Below are 22,747 nucleotides of genomic sequence, written 5' to 3' on the forward strand. Positions count from 1 at the left end.
AGTTTTATATTGCCTTGTAGGCAATTTACTTGTTTCTTTTGTTTACGCATGTTTAAAGTGGATATTTGAAAGGATTTGATAGGATGAATTTTGAGATGATAGGATGTTCTCAATTTCGAAAGAATTGTATTATTGTTATCTGGAATGTTAGAGAAGAAAAATAGATCGATTTAGAAGACAAATCTAAAAAGGGTTAAGTTCTAAGTTTAATGCTTAATTAAATTCTGAGAGAAAACTAAATGCCAGAGAATCTCAAGCAACTTGGAAATTTTGCAAATTTTTATTTTGTATTTACTTAAATAAATATTTTACCTGTTTAAATCTTCTTTTGTAATTAATCACAGAGTGAGAAACAGCAAAATTTACGTATAACATAAATAAGTTTAAATAACGCTTGATTAAAAATCTTCTCTCGAAATTTGCTCAAGATTGATTAGTCTACGAGAATCGTAGAGAGAATATTATTTTTCCGTTTTTTTTAAATAAATAAATTTTACTAGGTTTGTTTGAATCTTCCTTTGTAATTAATTATCATTTACATCTCATTATCAATCTGTTGCAAAATGAATATACATGTATATATAAGTTTAAATAACATTACAAGATAAAATCTTCTCTGACATTCCTTTGCAGAGAAATTAGGCGTTGATTAAACTCTCGTACGTTTACCTTGCCGAGCAGAGGGGATCATCTGTCAGAAAGAAAGTTGACGACGAGTGGCAGGCAAATACGATGCAATGTTAATAAAGGTACAAGTTGATTCTAGCATTTTCCTGCATGAAAATAAACTCGACTGTTCGTTATACTTATGTCTACCTACTTTGAAAAATAGAGTATTTTATTAATGTAAGAGAATCTTGCCTGTATACAAATCTTTTAAGTAATATATTATTCTTTATCATTGTTGTAATGCAATCGACAATTATATTTTAATTCGATCATTTAATTTATTAACAAACTTTGTTTAAACATCTTATATACAATTTTATTATTATTAAAACGAGTGAGCAGTAAATTATGTGAAATCAATTCGGATCTGTGTTTTATTTTGCCATTAGTGTTTTCTGTAATATAATTCATTAATCTCAAAATCAATTTTTTTTTTTTTTAAACGATAGAAGAAAAGTTTCTTTTTATTTCATAAATTTTACTTTCTTATAAAAGACAATATAATGGAACCGAAATGAAACAATTGATATAACGTGATTTTAGAATCGTGATCCAGGCTGGAATCTTTTAGAATATATACATATTTAAACGCATATTGAGTGTGAAAGGTATTTTTTGAATAAAATACTTGATTAAACTTTCCATCAAATAATAACATTCCACAAGTGTGAAAATTTCTTCGAATAAAGTTCAATAATAAAATATGACAGCAAATATAAAATTTTAGCTCGGGGAATTTATTAATTTCCAAGATGTTAATAAAAAACTTTCAAAGTATACAAACGTTGATTAATATATCGAATGCTGCCCAAATATTATCCAAATATTACAAGCAATTGTGTTTGGTGTGTATAATAAGTAAGTATGAGTATTTATTTCAATTCAAAGATTCTAAATCGTTAAAATCTTTTTTTAAATATAAAATCACAAAAATTTTGATAATGAAATATCATTATTTTCAAATAATATAAAACGTTATTTTTATCTTTTGTTTTGTTATATTAGATTTGATCGATGACTCGATAACTGTCTTTACGAGTCAAAACATCAAAGATGGAGTACACAAAGAAACATAAAAAGTTAGGTTAAGTTTTCCCTTATGTAAATTTAATTTTGATTCGTTCTAAGCATACTTTAAGAAATTCCAAATCAAATTTTCAATTTTATCGAATAAATAAATAATTTTTTAAATAACAAAAAACATTGGTGAATCTCATTTTTTTATATATAAAAAAATCTTTCCCACTCAAATGAAATTTTTAAACAAAATTATTACGATAACTATATGAACAAAGTCAGATAATAGCTTTTTTCAAATACATCATCATATTAAAGTTTTTAATGCTTTAGACTTTGCATGCAATCGCAAACATAGAATATAAGATTCTACATTTACAATGTATAATGTAATTCTTTATATTTTCATCTTTTTTCATATTTCATGAATTATATGCATTTTACAATGCATCAACTTTACTGTTTATCGTTACATCTTCTTTTTAACTTCACTTAACAAGCTCTCTCAATTTTAATATTTTCATGCTCTTTCATCAATCTTTAATTTGCATTTCGATTGTAACTAAAATTTATTTAATTTTAACAATAATTTTAAACAAGTAGTTATAAATATAATATAATGAAACAATGACTTTTATATTCATTTTTAATAATAAAACTCTGCTGGGAATGACGTTTTAATTATAAAATTTTTGCAAATTGTAAACGGTTTCTAGCCGTTGAAAACTTTTATCATTAATTTCTTCTTCGTGATAATAAATTTTTGGTACAACATTTTTTTACGTAAAAAGCACGAAACTTAATTTTTGTAGAAAAAAAAAAAAAAAAGCAAAGTACTTCTTTTTTAACTCTTTATTTAATATTTTTATTCAATCACGAAATTAACCAACTACATTATAGACATTATTCGTTTATTAAATTGTAATTTCAATTTTAAAATGAAATTTTTGTTGCTAAAATTTACTTACGATAAACAAGAAACAACTTTCGAATGCGAAAAATAATTTTTTAAAAGCTAATTTTAATTTTGCATTTGAGTGTTTTTAAAAAAAGAAAACAATTTAACAAAACGATTTAAGTTAAATTTTAAGCCAGAAACGATCGATTCTATCGAGTTATAAAAATAGTTAAGAATTTTTTCAAAAGTATTTGATCAATTTAATTTACAAATATCTCATTTCTCGTTTAAATCACAATATTTAATATTATATATGATTTCGAGAAATAATAATACGAATAGTACGAAGTATTTTCTAATAAATAAAAACGAAGTTTATTCGTAAATATTTTATAATAAACTGGCATAGCATTAAAAAGTACAAACATTTCATTTTATCTATATTTTTTAATACATTAATTTATGATGATCGCTTAAATCCTCGTTTAAAAATAAAATTTCATATTCTCGAATGCTGGATTTATTGTTATACACGTATATTCAGAGTAACTGAGTTTAACATTTTCCCATAATATAATATAATTTTATAACCATGCCAGATAAATTTCGCGTAATAATTAGTGGCTGCAAAAATAAAAAATATAAATGAATCTTACAAGAAAAGCAAAATGATTGAATGCAAAGTTAGATAATAATAGAAATTTTAAAAATTATCCACTGAAACGCGTTATCATTTATAACAAATATACATTCATATATTCATTATTTACAATTTAATTATTTTCATTATTCAAATCAATGATGGACAAAATTTTAAAGGTTAAATTTAAAAATAATGTTACTTCGAAAATAACTTGAAGCATCGAATAAATTTGTGCATGATTTCCTATATTAATAATACATAAATAATTAAATAAATTTTTTTCGTATTTATAATCTTGGAATAATCAATTCGACGTTATTCGAACATTTTTTGAAATCTCAACTAGTTAAAGAAAATTCCATCGTAGCGACCATCAAATAGGAAATACAATAGAAAATATCATAAATGTTTCTCCTATTCTTTTCCAAATAGCGAAGAAATTTCTTTCGCAGGCATTAATGCAATTGGCCTAAGAGATATCTTTTCACGAAGCTGGCGTACGCAATATGCTAGACACGCTACTTAAACGTCATCGTTTCCGTCCTCTCAACGTTGATATTGCCTACTTCGCAGTGCCACGATGCATCGCTTCCTCGTCGTCGTCGTCATCGTGGTCTTGCCACGCTCGTTTCTGCGAGAATAACGAGTCAACGAGCGTGACGAGAACGATATTTTTCACCTTTGTGGAACTTTCAGCCTAACACAGTTTTAGAATTTTACTTGGTTTTCTAAATTCTACGAAATTCTAATCGTTTAATCAATATTATTGTAACAATAATAATGGAACGAATGATATATAGTAGAATAAAATTAATCCTTGATAATTTTGAGTAATTATATGTTGTATATATTGTATACGATACTTGAGTTTTTGAGAAAGCCAAATTGATTGATAGATTGATTCGTAAATTTTTTAATTTTTTAGTTAACCAAATGATATGATTTATGTTAAATTTTTGAAGAATAAATGATTTTTAGAAATACGCAAAAAATGATAAATTATAGTACTTATTTTAGAATAAATATTGAAGAATAATATTTGTAACGTTATTGTGTTTTCTTACTTTATGATCAATATGGCGTCTAAGTGGCCCATTTCAGAGATGTTAGTAGGTAATAAAACATAAGCGTCGTCGACTTCGTGTGTTTTGTATTGCCTGTTTTCTTCTTTCAGTTAAATAAGGACATTGCTAGAGGACGTTAGTTAAAATAAAAAAAAAAACGAAAAAAGAAACATGTTACGAAAACAAAAATTTATTTATTATTACGTTAATAAAATATGTTATTAAAGTTTTCTAAAACTTATATAACTTTGATTATTTTTAAAGATTTTCTTTCTTACAATAAATCTATCATCTTTTCAATATTTTTATATTTCGTTATATTCATATATCTATTATCACTAAAAATTTATACTTTATCATAATTTAACTTTTACAACATACAATCTAAAATTTTGTAATTTTAAATTTTTGCAATAAAATATTTCTTTCGTATAGAATAGATTAACTTTGACATTATGAAAAAATGGAAAACGAATATTTAAAATAGATGTTTCATTTTTAAATTGGATTAATATATGTCATACTGATTTCTTTAGAAACTAATGATATCTTTCCTTAGAATAAGATATAAATTTTCGTTTTAATGTCTTCCTGGTGGTGGACAATATTAAGCCAAATAAAAGTTCGATGATATAGATTTTGAAGGAAAAAAAATAAAAAAAAAAAAAAAAGAATAGCATTTATAGCAAGTGTTATAATAAAAAAAATGTTAAACAAAGAACAAAAAATATTTACTTTTTCTTTTTTTTTAGAAACATCTATCCGAATGTTAATCGTATTTTCTTTTGTTTTTATTTCTCGAATTTAATAAAAAATAAAAACTTGTTGCCTCATCTCACTCTACTGATTTATTATAAACGAATAAAATTTCGATAAAAACAACAAATTTAACGTAAACTTAAACTTTCACATTTAAATTTTATGAAAATGAAATTATCATACATTGAAAATTTAATCGATTAAATACTTGGATCAAACATATTTACAATATTAACGATTATCACAAAATATTTTCGCACAACGTTAATTTCCCAAGAATCTTACGACGTCTTTTCCATAATTACTCTAAATTCTCCGATTTTTTAAATATTCAAGCGTGATTAAGGGGCCAGTCGCAACGAACCCTTCAACTTCTTCCGTTCATCAATGGCACACGAGCGTTGGTAAGAGGGACTATTTAGGCTTCGTGGCCGCAAACGAGGACCAATTTGGTACAAGGACGGAATAGCTAAACCGTCGTGAAAATTATTACGAGCGACGATGATGTTGCGCGTGTAACGCGCCCAAATGGAATTTCAATTGAGGGAACTCCCACTACTCGCTAGGAATCTTCGATCTCCACAAGGTCGATCGTTCTTCTAAATGATTTTAAACGCGAGATTAAAGCCCTTTTTCGAAAGAAAGGGCTTACAAATTTCTATTCGAAATTTACTTGAAATAATAAATTTAGGAAAAAATTATTCCAAATAACGTCGATTATTATTTCACGATTAATAATTGTAGAATCGATTGTTTAAGCTTTGCAAGATTGGAAAGTTAGAATAGCGATTCGACAAGAATTTTATGTAAGACACGTGTCTTATGCATATATTTATTTATGTGTATCGATGTGCAAACCATATATATTTCATTTGCTTCTTCGGTTAACTCTATAAATGGAATTCTAAGAGTTTTAATCGGTCATTAATTTAAACTTAGAAATTAAAAATCGTCATGCGCCATAATGGCAAATTAATAAGATATGATAAAATTGATTGATGAATTTATGGTTTCTATGAAATAAATTATTTTTAATTTGATCGTAATGGAAATAAGTGATTTTATAATTTCAAATGTTTCCGAAATTTATTGTTCATTGTTTATTCCGAACGTTATTTCAAGAATACGAAAAACATAACACGAATTGAAATACATTTATTGAATGATAATTAACCACACTTGAAATTATTATTTCTGTTATTTCAAATAAATTTGAAATTCATCGTTTAAAAGTATAATATAAACATAATTCAATTTATTTTTCATATAAAATATTTTACAAAATATATATATATATCGATAATTAATAAATCAATTAATTAAAAAAAATTTGAAATAATACGAATATCGTGAAATAAAGTTACAAAAGCATTATCTAAATTCCAAAAAGATACAATTAAATAATATAATTTAAAAATTCCCTTAAACAAGATCCAATCGACACATCTGCAATCCCATTCAATTCAACGAAGCGTTTCTCAACGACTTGTTCAAGAATTACAAAAATCTAATCAACCAAACATCGAAACGATCCTTACTCGGTTTTGGACAATGGCCAAGGACGTGTTGCTCAATCCACCGTCAACTACGATGCAGCCCCGTGACCGACAACGCCAGAGAGGTTAATAATTATGCGCGGTTACGCGAGTACGGTTATCAAAAATCGATGCACGTACCCGCCAACCAACCGATCGAACAGGTATAAAAGGGGGCCACCACCGTGCTTCGAGCATCAATCGATTTTCAACCAGCTCTCAAGCTCGTAACAACTCCTCGCAACCTACCCGCAACATGAAGTGCATCGCAGTGAGTAAACACGTTCAAACTCATTCGTCTACATCATATATATATATATATATCTCCTCCTGAATCTAATCCAAAAAAAAATCTCGAAAAATTCGAAGAATCGAGATTAAAGCTTATTTCTCAAAATTATCCCCTCGAAATATCATTTGCAGGCCGTCGTTTTGCTCGCCCTGGTGGCCGTCGCTCTCGCCAAACCATTCGAGACGGAGTCGATCGAGGCTGCGAGGGCCGAAGCGGAAGTGGAGGCAGCGCCTCGCGACAAGCGAGGGCTGGTGGTGGGCGCGGCTTACACGGCGCCGCTCGCCTACAGCGCTTACACGGCGCCGATCGCGTACACGTCTGCCTACAGCTACCCTTACGCGGCGTACACCGGCTACCCGTACTACGCCTCCGCCTACTCCGCGCCCTACTACGTCCTCTAGAAACCACCTGCATATTTTGGACGCTCTGACGTAATACCCGACGACTGCACCACGATCCACGACAGCTCCCGCTCTGTCCGTGTCTCGATCGAGGACGCACGAATTTAACTGCGCGGGAGGAGATGCTCTGGGATCGACGAGCGTCTCTTCTTCCCGCGCATTTTTAACTAACAATCGATGAGCATATTATATACAGATGTAAATTTTCTGCACCATGTTAATAAAGTTCATTGCAAAGTAAATGGCGTTTGTTTTGTTTTTGAAAATTGGAGTTTTTTATTTTCATTTAAATCAAAGAAAATTATATTATATTATTTATAGACTTTGTGTCTGTGCGATTTTCACTCGTTTCTGAAATTAGGTAAGAGTTTGGAAATTTGGTAATATTTTGGTAACGAAGTGGTGAAGTTGTTGTTGTTGTTGAGGAAAGGACGCTGACTTTTTCATATAATAAGTGGATAAGTAATTATGCGGAAGAAGGATTATTTTTTATTAAAAAGCGAAGACAAAATTCACTTTCATATCTTTTCCATCGTGTAAATGAATGAATGAATAATTAAAAATGATATTAAAAAGAAGCTCTTAGATTGTTAAAATTATTTAGAGTAGAGTAAATTTTTTTTTTATTTTCCTTCGATTTATATACAAAGATATAACATTTATTTTCTGAATCTGTTGCAATGCATCGATTACAAAATTAATGTTGTGACATTTCATTTATGAAATCTACAATCCAAAATATAACATTAAATTATAGATTTCGAGAAGAATGGATAACTACAATAAGAGAAGAAATTTCGTACTTATATTTCATGGAATAATTAAAAAAAAATTTCATTGATACGTTTATTCATGAATATTTATTTATATTATGTATAATAAATATCTTAATTTTAAATTAAATACAATAAATAAAAGCTTAAAAAGTAATTGCAGACAAAAATTCGATTTTATCAACGATCTTGAAAAGCTGCCAATTAAATTTATTTAATAAAATTCTTCCATACATGAAAATATTTATTAAAACGTTATTTTTCATCAAAATCATACCTTACCTTATTAAAATTCGAATAAATAAATAATAAATCAATTCATCTTTCTATCGTGATTAACATTAAAATTATTAACAAAAACAGTAAATTGAAACACGATCGATAAAGATAATTGCATTACAACTTAAAACTGAAATTTGTTATCTCGTTGAATCACATGAAATAATCAAAACTTTTAATTGTCGATGTTCACTCTCGCGTTAAATCGCAATTCAAGATTATTTTTGAAGTTTGAACACACGTCTTTTGGAAAAAGAGTAAGTAAATACGAACAGGATTTATAAAGAAAATGTAAATTTATATTTTTATCAAATTAGTTAAAAATAAATTCTTCTTTCTTTTGCATTAATAATAAAGATAAACGATTAACTTTTTGTTATAATAAGATGCGAATATTTTTCATAAATACATTCTGAATAACTGCCAGAGAACAACTTTCACTCTCGAAATAGCGTCCATTAATAACTAAATAACTAAATCGAGAGCGAAAATTTTACTCTCAAATCGACTCTCGTTATTTAGATTCAAACCTAAGTGCTCAACACTTAAATTCTAAAGGAAGCGTGGCCTCGACGTTTCGAGTCGAAATTTCCATCCGTCTACCATCATTTCAAGAATTTCAATGCTAATTACAAACGAAAGCAGAAATCACCTCCTCTTCTTTTCGATGAAACTATATCGAGAAAGTTGACATCATCGCGATATTTCACTATGCCACGTTTCAGAACTGTCGATTTTCCAAAACTGGTCGACTGGTCAGAATTAGAGGCGACGTTACTCGCGAACTATGTCACGTGCACACTTTGGACACTGACAACTGTGCTACAACTTACAGAAATGGCAACATGGCATATATCTCTTATCCCATTTCAAAAGCAGTTATATTTGATGCGCCGTCTCTGGAAAATCGCCGACGTTGAATTGTGTACTCAGAAAAGTGATTCGAAGATGGTATTCTCGAGGGATAGCAAGGCGACAATGTCGATATATATATATATATGTATATGTATATGTATATGTATATGTATGATAATATATTCTCGAAACATCTTTGGAAAATTGATTTTAGAAATCAATTTTTGGAAACAAGTACAAAAATATTGGCCAAAGTTTATTTATCAAGTTTGCATTACGAAGTGAGACATCTTACTGCATTTCGAACTTCAACTGGTTATAGCTTGATAAATATTCCTTTGTATCAAGTTTTGCGCTTATTTTTCTAAAGAATGTAGTCCCACGAATGTAATTAACATACAATTTCGTACAAAATTAAATATTCTAATTCAAGAAAATTTTTATTAAATAATTAAACAAAGAATATTCAATATTTTCAAAATTTATTTAACGAAAAAGAAGATGGATTATTTTGATGAATCTCATTTAACATTTCATCGTCACAACGTTTTATTATTTTGGAAGATAATGAAATAAATTTAAAATTTACTTGACTTTTATTTGATTTTTCTGTATTTTGTGTATTTTGAAATCAGCTGTATTTTGAAATCACGAAATCAGTCATATAGGGTAAACAACAAGGAATAAAATTGATTTCTTTCATCTGTATCATTTCAAACATGAATGGTGGAAAATATGGCCACGTTATTGAAATTTATTTCATCATATATCAAATAAATAACAGTGAAGAAATCCTTTTTCTCGTCCATTGAACCGAATAAAACTCCATAAGAAATAAGTCGATGATTTCGATATTCCCATTTTTCATTTCTTCTTCTTCTTCTTCTTTTCTTTTTTTTTTTTTTAATAAAACGATTTTTAAAAATCAAGAACCAACCGAATATAATCAACTGGAATAATTAATGGAATAATTAATGACAATGTTCTAAGAATTTCTAAAGATCTCGTACGTGAGAAACATTGGACATGTTTTCTCAATCGATCGTCGTTCGACTTTTTTTCAATCGATTTGACGAAATAAATTAGTCAACGAAAAATGAAGGATCGTCAACCGATTGGTTTTAATATAATTAAATAGATTTATATATAATAAAGTGTAAATAAATAAATGTAAGCTTAGAAAAGATATTTGACACGTGTCAAAATTTATTTTAAAGAGAACGGTTTTTTAAAATTGGAAATTACGTATATATTTTAATATATTATTTCTAATAACTCGTTATTGATAAAGATAAAATTTTATAAGAAAAGAAAACTTATCCTAGTTTTATATTTTACGTATTCATTTTGAATATTTTTACATAGAAAAAAAACTTTAGCATTAATTTTCTCATACGTGATATTCTAATTATGCAAATTATTAGTGAATGTTATTAGAAAATTATAAATAATTCCAATTAATTGCAAATTAAATTTGCAATATTTTTTAAAACTTGGAATTGGTGCAAATCTCCAATGGAATGCAAGAACCATAGAATCAACGCTTTAATTACATTTTTATATATTTATTACGCTGAAATTAGTTCACAAAGTGTGCTTTGTATAATCATACAATTTCCGATCTCTCCTATTTTACTTAACCCAACTTTCCTCACGTACAGATAGATATTTTTCTACGACGATTATATTGCAATATCCCGTCAAAATTGGAAAAGATTCTTGATGATATTCAAAAAGAGGAAAATAATTGCCGATCCTTGCCCAGGCGTGGAAAGGTGCAATTAATTTCCTTGGAGCGATGATGCCGAGCAAGGCGAAGTTCAAACGGTATAACGAAGGGTCCGAGTCGGGTTGTGCAAGTCTGCAAACAAAAGCCGGTAGTTAACGTAATTGTCCCCAGGGATCTTTCGGCCGAGGCAGGCCAAGCTCTGACCGATCTTTGATGCCGAGTAATTAATCGAATGAGTCCGACCGATGGAATCCAATCCAACATCGACTCGTATTCCCCTCCTCCCCTTCTCTCTCATCATTTACTCCCTTTCGTTTTCCTCCAGCTCGCTCCCAGGCATGCCAACATCGTCCCTTTTCACTCGAGAATCCATTCGTTCCATCCACTTTTTTTAATCACTCGATTCGGTTTACGACACGAAAATTACGAATACGAGGCGTTGTTATTTGACGTGTTATTCTCAGGAATCAAATAAAATTCGAGTTGCGGATTTTTAGGTTAGGTTCTTCCGAAAGCGCGCCAAATTCGAATTACCTTTTTCGTCGAGATGCGAGATTTGAATAACAGAAAGAAGAAAACGTTTCTTTTTCCAAGCAAAATTACGAATACGAGGCGTTGTTATTTGACGCGTGATTCTCAGGAATCAAATAAAATTCGAGCGTTCGTACGGGCGAGTTGCGGATTTTTAGGTTAGGTTCTTCCGAAAGCGCGCCAAATTCGAATTACCTTTTTCGTCGAGATGCGAGATTTGAATAACAGAAAGAAGAAAACGTTTCTTTTTCCAAGCAAATGAAAAAACACATGGAATTTTAATACGTATAAGCGATAATGATATAAACTTATATCGAAAAGAAATTTTCTTAAATTTATATACTTAGCGACTTGTACTTAAAAGTTTAACAAATGTTGGAAAAACAATTCATAAACGATTAACTTTGTTGTTTAACTTTTATAAATAAATGTATGTACACGCTCTAAATATTTTCATTTCTCCAATCCGATATATATTTAAATTTACCACTTATAAGTTATTATATAAAAATATACATCATACCATCAGAATTCCATAAGAAGCCGTGGAAAATTCAGAGCAATCAGATATCAGTTATCAGAAATTGAACTCGATCGATCGTAAAAACGGTCAATCACGATGCATATAAACATCACTGCCCACTTTACAGACAATCTACCTTCAATTCTAACGAACTTTCATACCGATCGAAATGCCCAACCCTGATCGAAAAGATCCGACCGTTTCCATTAAACCGAACTGATTATACGAGACGTGGATCGCGACTATTATTCAATCTGCGTACGAGCATCACGCGTTACCGTGTCACTGCGTTACGCGTGTCCCAACCGATAGCCGCTCAATGAATATTCATTGGCCGAAATAGCACTGCGCGTGGCAAATTCATCGCGCAGCGAGACACATTATTGCGACGCTACGTTTATTACCCGCATTAGTTTACACCGGCGGCTCTTGCAACAATACGATCATGCCGTTCATTCGTCCAGGAATCAATTTTTCTTCAAGACGATATTTAATATCGCGTTATCTCGATGTTGGAAAAATTCTAATTAAATAGAAAATTGCATTGCGCTTGTGTTAAGTCGAAACGAGAATTTGTTTCGTTATGTAATCACTGAGTATACTTGCGACAATATGATAAAACTAATGCAGTGTATTCACATAAAAAGATCAAATTTCTAGACAAAAATTTTAATGGCGATTGATCTTTTACACATTAGTCTTATCTTTTGTCCCTATTTCTCGCATTCGTTGCGAATTTCCAAATAATAATTGGTATCGTTATTCCTAATTTTTCGCAGACATACAACTTATGTACTTTCAGCATTGATAACTTTTATTTAATTTCTGATCGATGGTTTCTTGACAATTTTTATGAAGTAATTATATATCAATTTATGCACAAAATTAAATTTCATCTTAAGAAATGATCGCAAAATTAATAATTCAATAGGGGAGATCACCGAACCTCGACTACGATTCTACATCGTGAATTGCAAACTTTTTTTTTTTTTTTTTTCTAATAATTGCGTTTCCAACGTTGCCATATTGTTCCCCCGATGATAAAAACGCGGGAAGAGGCACGATTATTCGTGCAGAAAATGTTTCGAGGGTTCGATGAAAAGAGATTTCAACCGGAGACTTTGTAAAAACGCGTAACACAGGAGAGCCATCTCCATTAATCAGAGAAGAGCTGTGCACCGCGCAAACACGCCAGCCAACCCCATTCATTCGTAAGTGAAGGCTAATTATCGCATTTGCGCGTAGAAAGCAAATACGTCTCTCGTAATGCTAATCCCTCTTATATATGTATATGTAAAAGAATAGTGCAATTCCTTCGACTAATTTTCCGATACATGAGATATTTATCGAACCACCAATGCGACTTTTGCAACAGTCTGCTCTTCGAAATCGTTCGATTCTTCCTTTTTAATTAAGGGGGCAACTTTTCAACTTTAATCGATCTTAGTTTTACTATTTATTTGCAAAATTATTATGTGTCACCATTTTGTGTACAAATTGTTATGTAAACGAAGGAAAAAATATTTGATAAATAATATGAGAAAAGGAGTGACGAGTGTCGAGCATGTGAAAAAAAAAAGAAAGATTTTTTTTGTATTCAAAAAAACAATAATGGTAATCAATATGTAAATCTAATCTAATTAATTGCTCGTCGCGGAAAAATCGATAAACTACAAGTTATAGCGAGTAAAAAAACTTTTCTTCGTTATTATTGTAACATTTTATTATTAATAATAAAATGTTGTTTCGAATTGCATTTAAGATTCCTAGAATATTGCATCTTAGCAATTGGATTATTCAAATTGGTCGGAAAATTTTATTATACAATCTCTCTTTTGCTCATGGCAAGCATGTTTAAAATGATCCAAGTTTAATTTTTTTTTCATCGTACTCGCATTCTTGGAAATAAATTGATTATTCAAAATTGTCTCGTTTCTAAATGTTTCACTTCCATTGAAAAAAAAAAAAAATAATAATTTACACAATTCACGAGACATTTCATTGTTCTTCTAAACGAAAAAGAAAACATTTTTTAATTTTGTTTCACGACGAAATCAACTTGGATAATCATTCCATTAAGGCCAATCGAAGGCCATTGGTGGCAAGGCCTCGAGTCATTTAAGGTCAAGGACATCTGAAAGTCATTTCATGATCAAGATCAAATTTAGAAATTTAAATTTACAATTTTATCCTCGTTTATCATCGTTCATTCTTTTTTTTTTTTTCTTTTATTTTAATTAAAATCACAATAAGAAACATGGAAAGTGGCAATAGAACGTTACTTTAACAAGAGGACTGATGCATTACTACATTAATCACCTATCTCATTATTTCTTTGATACTCTGTTTCGTAGATCTTTGGATCATATATTGTTTATCCAGACCTCGTCGTTTACACGACTTCTAATAAACATAGCTTGTGTACAATTACGTTCAATTATGTATTTCAAAATGTAAATTCTCTTTATTTGCACACTTCTGTATTTTGTAAACGATCGGTATTTTATATATATATCGTGTTTATACGCTGCTCGATTGCTCGTCACAATTCAAACTTTCATGGTCGCCAGACAAGTGAACGATAAGCGGCCGTTTAAGTTAAAATAGTCAATTTCTAATAATATCGAATATCGTAAATCATCGTAATAACACTTTTACAACGATGAATTACGTAATGGTTTATATTGATGTTGTAACTTAAGAATATAATAATAGTAAATAAGAACGTGTTGAGGATTTTGTATTTGTATTTGCACACATATATTTGTACAAACTAGAAGTAAATTCAATCATTTCTCTTGTGCAAGATATACGTGTCAATTATAAAATCGATTGCTTTCGAAAAAAAGATTTTATTTTTTTCTTTTGATTATGGGCAGAAATATAATCGATATAAATATAGATGAATAAGTTGAACAATTTTTCTTCTATTTTCAAATAACGAATATTTATCAAAATCATACGCTTCAAATATTCATTTTCATTAAATTAAATGCATAATTTGGCCAGATCCTTTGTGGATGATTATTAATATCTGTTACAACAGACAACAGTTTGGAATTAAATATTTAAGTACTGCTAGACATAATTTCAATAGTCATATATTTTTTTATTGATTCTGAGAAACGGCAGAATTTTAGGGGAGAAAAAATAATCCTGGAATTTCATTTATATCAAATCCAGCATTCCAAAACTACAATTAATTTCGAATCGGTTGGAACGAGAGACCAAATTATAAATAATAATAGGTATTAACTTTTTAAAAAAAGAAATTCGATTCTTTATCTCTATTTTATTATCGCCTGCTGATCATTTCCATTGTTTTTCGTATCAAAGAGTTGATGTACAACAAATAATAACTTTTACCACTTCCGCTCGCGTGTTTAAGATGCCAAAAAATGAAATGTCAATTTCACCAAACACTTTTCCATTGGCTGTATATCATCGATTGCGTACGACAATTTACACGCATAAAGAAGAAAAATATATCCTACATGAAAACAAATATCAAACGTGCGAATTTCAATGGCGGCAAATGTATTCAATAACAGATACTTTGTTGTCGTATTTATATTTCGAATGTGCGCAAAAGGATATATTTATTTCAAATAAGAAATAGCGGAATTATTTTTCGATACTTTGTTATTTTTATTTTTTAAGAATGAAAACACGCGACAAGTAATTTTACTTTTGGTTTTTTTACCTCGTTAAAATTATTCTTCATTTCAAATATCATTTTTGAATGAAATAAATATATATTTTTAAATATAATATATACATGTAGATATTGAATTAATTAAATAATTATGAATAATGAGAATATTTATATTATTTCATTTGCATCCTTTTATGCATTTACTCTTCAATGATATTCTCTCAACTTATGTGTAGATGGCAGTATATGAAAATCTGTATTTCATATTCCATTTGATGATAGAATTAAAATATTTGAGATTTCAAATTATTTAAAATAAAATAGTATATTAACTTGAAAATTTTTTCTAAGTACAATAATTTATTTAAACATTGTCCAGGCTATGAAGTATCCTCAAAGTAGTTAAAATTTATTCAATATAAAATATCATTTTCCACTTTAATATTTCCAACTTGTATAGACTTTTAGATAATAACGATTTCCAATTAGTTATTAACGAAACTAATCCTATTATTCTATTTGATATTTAAATTTCAATTCAAAGAATCTCAATAAATTCATTGATATCATCCTCTAAGACTGGAATTTTCTTTATCCCTTTAAAGTTTATTTATTATCTCTTGTTTTAATAAATTTTATTTGAAACAATGAAATCTGCTTGTGAACAATTGAATTACTGAAATTTGATTAAACTTTGAAAAAACTGTATGTTCAATTTCTTGCATTTATTTTCGTACTGCGATTGCAAAGATTTCGCATCACAGAGACGAGAGGAATACGATTAATTCATTACCTTCTAAATGTAGAGATAGCATCGAAGATGATATGTATCGATCATACGAAGTTCGATATATCGGTAGAAACAAGTCCACTGCGATTACGTACCTGAAACGAGAAGAGTAAATTCGATCAGAAATGAATTTAAAAAATGATAAACTAAAGACGCGTGTTCAACTAAAGATTTCCAATTATTCGACAAACAATGCTCACTGATTGCAAATATATCATTTAGAAATTGTTGCCAACTTAATGGCTAACTCACTTTCAGTTGTAACACATAGTAAGAGAAGAGAATGATTTTGGAAAAAGATAAATCATAATTTTTAAATTTTAAATTTATTTGTGTAATTATATCTCTTATCGATGCTTTGAATTTAATTATTTTTTTTCAAAAGATTGATTTTCACGTGAGTTTTTAAGAACAATTAAAGTTTGTTTTATATCACGAGGATTTCGATCGAAAGATAAAATATCGTATTTTTCATCTATAAATATATTTTTCAAGTTTTCTTATTTTATTACAATTTTCAAAATATACACGTATTATCGAAGTTGTTATAATATCGAAACCAAAATATTTTTTATTTTATTTTATTTTAACATACATATATATATAAAATATTGGTGAATAAATAGAATCGTCAAAACACTAAAATGGCTGGCTATATAGATATAATATGCTCAAGCATGCAGATATCCATTCGAAAAATCCATCAATGGCTTATATAAGAATGCTAGAAGTGATAGAGTGATGTTTCAGTCTTCGAGGTGTTGACTCGATTCCTGCAATACTCTTCAACGTTCATAGATTGGTCAAGTGTTCAGATGTCAATCGAATACTGCCTCTATTTTATCATTAAAAATCAAAACATTATTTATAACACATGAAACATTGCGAATACGTACGTATTCTCACAATGGTTAAAAAGAAATACTTTTATATTAACAAAGTATCGAGGAATCAATCCTTGAAGTTTCAGCATTTTCATTTTCTAAATACAATGGAATAAAATATTAAAGTTTAAAAAAAAAAAAAATGATAAAAATTTGAATCGACTTCAAAATTTTACTACACTATACAGAAAATTTTTCAAATACTTTCTCTCATACCGTCCATCTTTTCCTAAATTCACTCTACACGTACAATTAGATCACGTCGAGAGGAAAGAATTGAAATAAAGAACGTTGTGCTTTTCAAAATGATGGAACAACTTGCGAAATTGAAGCAGAGGCGTACTACACTGCTGGAACAGCTATTCGCCATAAATCAAACGACCCTCTTCAATTTTCGTGGAGTTTCGGCGCTTCTTCCCTTCGAGTTCAAGTATTTCCCGCTTTTTTTCCACGGGATGGCCTTGATCATGGGGGTTTCCAAGTTGGCAAGCTCGACGATGGATCGATAAAGGTCGGGCCGCCCCGTGCCATCCACGACATTACCCGAATTCTATGGATTCCTTCTCGTCTCGCTCTCCATTTAATTTACCGATTATGCAGAGAGTGATGCCATCCACTCTGTTGATAAATAACGAAACTTACCGACGGAGTAAGTGGTACGATTTCATTTTTTACGTGTATCAACAATTATTGAATTGAAAATATTTTTACGAGATGGTTTGATGGTTTTATTGGAAGACGCTGAATCGACAAAGAAGGTAAGAATAAATAATGTGTTGGAATAATGTGAAATTGTGTTATAGGTTTAGGTTAAGTTAGTTAGTTTAGTTCAGATAACAAGTGAAATTGATAGAAACACGTGTATCGGTTCGTTTGCAAATTTGATGAGAAATCTTGGGCATCTTCTCTCCAATTATTTTCTAATTCTTTGTCCATTCTTTAAAGTGTTATTTTTTGAGAAAAAACAAATTAACGAATGTAATTATTATTATTACACGTTAGGATAATTGATATAGTAATTATAGATGCAAATTATAGGATGAGGTCACTTATAAAAGAGGATTTACATTCAATTGAAATTCTCGAGATATTTTATTCGAAAGATTGCATGTACGATTCTCGTTTTCGATCAAATGAAAAAAAATAATATATTTTTCAACATGATTCGTGGTTTTCAAGCTATTTGTAATACGACGACAAACAACGATAATAATAACATTAAAAGCAGGTAAAATGGGCCTCGTTATTCCGTTAATTAATATAAATGACGATGAACACTATTGAATTTAATCGTCAAAAGAGACGATTAAAAACTTTGAATAAAAATATTTGCAAAGTCACATTTATTAAAATTATTTGCTATTTATTACGAATTTTAAATTAAATTGATTTTCATTCATCATAACGTTTATCGATAAACGCTATTTCTAACTATAAATAATTATTTTCTTCACTTTGTGCATGGTATTAACTGTTTTCCAAACTTTTGAATAAAAAGTCGTCGGGTTCGAAGATCGTCCGCAACAAAATAGTGAATGCGATTATTAAATTTCCTGAGAAAATACGTTAAATAATTTAGATTTTGAACGATGTGTACAGCAAAGAAATTCTATTTTGCTGCCAAACGCATGCAGCGAAACGTAAAAGAATTTGTAATATCCCTCAACTCAAAATATTTCTCATGTATTATTGTGTATTAATATAAATTATGACATATATCAGCACGTCATAATCTATTCGCAGAAAGCATCTATAATAAACGTCATGTTTTGCATGATTGAATAAACTTTTACACTTTATCTCTCTGCAATTCGAACAGCCAAAAAAAAGACTGACGAAAAATAATATAATTAACACGAAAAGAAATAATTTTATATTTTTGTTTCTAGCTTAGAAAATTTCTAGTTTAGAGCCTTATAATATTTTATTTTATAAAAAAAAAAATATGTTCAATGTTCAATATTAAAATTTATGTAAGCAAGAAGTATTTTAGATGAAATAATAATAGAGAAATAAAAAAAACTCTTCTTAAAAACTTTTGATAAGGAAAAAAAAAATGTACTCTTCCTTTTGAATATTTGATTTAATCTTTTAAAGCGTTCTTGCAAAGAGTATTTAAAATTGAATTCATTTTATTCCTGACAGATGAAACCCAATATTAAGATAATAAACAAAACGAAATATTGGTTTAAGAAATTCCAATTTCGAGGATAGATTAAAATATCCTTCCTTGTAATTTACACGTTCATTTTAAAATATCAATAAATTATAATATAAAGTTTTTTTTAAACTTTTTGTTTTTTCGATGCTTCTAAAATTAATTTTACTCTTCTTTGTGCACTCTCAAATCTGAAATATTAAAGGAAAACAAATTTCCTTTATTATTAAAAATATAATCGAACAATGAAATACAATATTTTTCTAATCAACTATATTTTTATAATTTAATAACATATACAATTTAATTAATTCTCATTTGTTGTTAATTAATTCCCGATGCATATTTACAGTAATTACGAAACGATCAATTCTAAGAAAATGTCCAATGCAAGGTCGAAATATCTACTTTAATAATTATCTAAATTAATCTAAGTATACATTATAGATAAAAAGTATCATATATATTTAGTACAACATACTTTACCACGATGTGTTATATATAACACACGCGTGTATTTTCACGGCAAAAATTTCTAGATGCCATTTTGTATCGATTAATATTTTACGAATTAAAGATTCATTTTCTCCAAAAATACACAAAAAATAAAAAACTTGAAATCTTTATCTTTGAAATCTGAGAAAATAATTGCAGAAATCGATATTTTGAATAATTTTTTCTTAGATCCATTTTTTTTCTCTCTCTCTCTCCAAAAATTTTCGCACGAAACTTCTTTCTGAGAAAATAAATTTGTAGAAAATTTTGGATAATTTTTTTCTTAAATAAAATGATCGAAATCCGATCTTGGATATTTGTAAAACTAAAACGGATCGGTGAAAAGCGAGAAGTGACGATGTATTCCTCTTATAAATCTACGATCAAAAACTTGGAGAACTTGAAACGAACGACAAGAGATCCACTACTCTAAACACACAATGTGTCGGATCCGACGTATTATGGGATCGTGTTATGCTACTGAATTTATACCAGTGTATTGCACTGCTCTGCTGCGTTACCAGTTTGTATTATATCTATATCACTTACGCGCGTCCGTCACTTATCAACTGTTTGCATAAACACATCGAGGCGGTCAGAGCCTAAAATGTATATAACTAACGGATGAGCTAATATCAGCGTGGTGTGTCTATCGAATAAAAATAAAAGATAAAGATAAAGCGATCGAGTGAAATTACAATGGGCTAAGATCTACAACAATAGATAAGTAAAATTGTGAGGTACGATGCTATCGTTATAATTTCGTTCCTTCTTTGAACCCGTTAAGAGGATCGGTTTAAGGACGATAAGGAAGGTATTAAAATGGAAGAAAGTATGCAAATGATATTGGCTCGTCCTCCAACCGGTAATATCGGCTTATTAAAAATGTAATTTTATTATTGAGAAAGAAATTAATAAAAGGATATAAGAAAAATAACAATTCGAAAGATATTTTTTTTTTTTTTTTAATTCCTCTGAATAAATTTGATCTAATGTTAATCTTCGACAATTTGCAATGATTTATTATTATACTTTATATTCTTATGTATGATATTATTGTTTTAACGAGCAAGAATTTTCTTTTTGATTTATTTTTTTGGCAAATTGTTCGTTTATCCGATGTTATCTATTTAATTGATAGATGTGGCAAAAAAAAATATGGAGAAGTAATTTTTATTTATTGCTCGATTTATAAGCAAAATTCCCCACCTGTGTTATTACAATTGGACATAAAATGTGAATTTTTTAATTTCTGTAACGGTATCCGTATCATTATTTATTATTCCATGATGTTTACAAGAAGCTGAAATATTTTTTAAGCTTTTTTCACTTTCCATTAATTATCTATAAAATTTTTCCATGGAAAAATTTCTCCGTGTAATTTAATGCAAATATATTTCATCAAATAAAATAATTTTTGTAAATGTTAACAATTCCGATCCGAATATTCAAATACACGGAAAATAAAATGAATAAAACATTTTTCTAGATGCATTTCATTTCGATAAATTTACATTAAAAAAAAAAAATTGCAATTTTTTTGCATACAGATTCTTGCATTCTTCTTCAATTCTTTCCTACTCTACAGCTACATGTCTACAGTTAAGTGAAATTTCATTATTTTATTTATATATTTCACAATTCTTCAATTTTACGTCATTGATATCTTAACATTAAATTCTTTTGCAAACCTGTGAAATCGAAGCGTGAAATTCACAAATTATATAACAATTACGATAATTTCACATGATTCTTTGCGACTTTAGAAACTAGATTTCTAAAACGACGATTATATACATTCCTATGTAACCGAAGAAACACAGATTGTTTAATCTTCGAAATTCTGGAATTCGACCCATTAAGGATAGATACATCTTACGATTTCGTTTAACACAGACAGAGATATATCTTTTCCAACGCGTTCCAAACGAGCAAGCCCAATATGAGCACAGATGTAAACGAATATGTAAACGAATATAACGGAAACGAGCCGTGTTAGGAGATTGGTTGTATACATTTGCGTGTATAATAATCCACAAACGGTACGAGCTCGTGCGTGACGATGCGCATCGAAGCTCGTTCTAGTCTATCACGGCCTATTTAATTCGAGTTATCGCTCAAAGTATTAGGTATCTTGCCAAAATCATCCTCCTCTTTCATTCCATCTCTCTTTTTTTTAAGAGAGAGAGAGAGAGATTCCTTCCTCGTACCATCATCAATCCTCTTTTTCTATCTCTATTTTTTTATTATTATTAATTCGAACTCGTTGATCGTTTAGGAAGAATTAGATCGTGTACATTGAATTTATCTTTCCAACGAATTAATAACACGTGTAGGAAAACATATGGAAATTGTATAGCGTCAATAATTGGCAAAGAAGGAGAAGAAAAGATATTCATCGTGATAATTTTATAACACGTTTGACGTAAAATGTAAGTTTGAAATTTTTGTGGATGCATATATAACGTTCAATTGATTTCATTTTTTTTTTTTTTATACGTTTTTCTCAACGAAATTTTTCCACGTCAATAGATACAATTTTTTGGTTTCAATGTAACATATCTTTTATTTTATTTTCAAGTACGATTACGAGTTTCTTTTTTCGAAAAATATGCTTGTATTATTGATACATTGGCCGCCATAATGGAGGATAACATCGTACTAATATCGTTAAACAATTTTTTTTTCCCACTGTTTCATGTTATTTCGTTATTTGAAATTTGAATAAATTTGAATAAATACTTTAAAACTTGTGTTCAAAACAGGAAGGAATGTTGAGATTTTGAAGTTCGATTCC

At 29.0% G+C, this 22,747-nt stretch overlaps 2 protein-coding genes and 1 long non-coding RNA gene across 11 annotated transcripts in view; 1 reads left to right on the top strand and 2 right to left on the bottom strand.

The window, feature by feature from the left end:
- The window catches only part of bsk (mitogen-activated protein kinase dJNK), a 123,363-nt gene that overhangs the window by 66,667 nt on the left and 33,949 nt on the right, over positions 1 to 22,747 (bottom strand). For 3 of the 9 annotated variants that reach the window (XM_012493751.3, XM_086913900.1, XM_086913902.1), the window contains one exon: positions 16,417 to 16,508. The exons of the other annotated variants lie outside the window; for them this stretch is intronic. The gene's annotated coding sequence lies outside the window, so the exon portion shown is untranslated. The remainder of the gene's footprint in view (positions 1 to 16,416; positions 16,509 to 22,747) is intronic. 9 annotated transcript variants of the gene reach the window in all.
- On the top strand, positions 6,787 to 7,520 carry LOC116415285 (uncharacterized). The gene is made up of 2 exons (XM_031919880.2): positions 6,787 to 6,856; positions 7,009 to 7,520. The coding sequence occupies exons 1-2, from the start codon at positions 6,842 to 6,844 to the stop codon at positions 7,276 to 7,278; spliced, it is 285 nt and encodes a 94-aa protein (XP_031775740.2). The 5' UTR covers positions 6,787 to 6,841; the 3' UTR covers positions 7,279 to 7,520.
- Positions 10,735 to 12,293, bottom strand: LOC147656670 (uncharacterized). Its single transcript, XR_015293992.1, has 2 exons — positions 11,969 to 12,293; positions 10,735 to 11,046 (listed from the first exon to the last, which is right to left on the bottom strand). It is a non-coding gene; the product is annotated as an uncharacterized LOC147656670 (long non-coding RNA).

Source organism: Apis florea, unplaced genomic scaffold, assembly GCF_048593485.1.
Source record: "Apis florea isolate Af1SG1 unplaced genomic scaffold, ASM4859348v1 contig_3517_pilon, whole genome shotgun sequence".
Taxonomy (NCBI): Eukaryota; Metazoa; Arthropoda; class Insecta; order Hymenoptera; family Apidae; genus Apis; species Apis florea.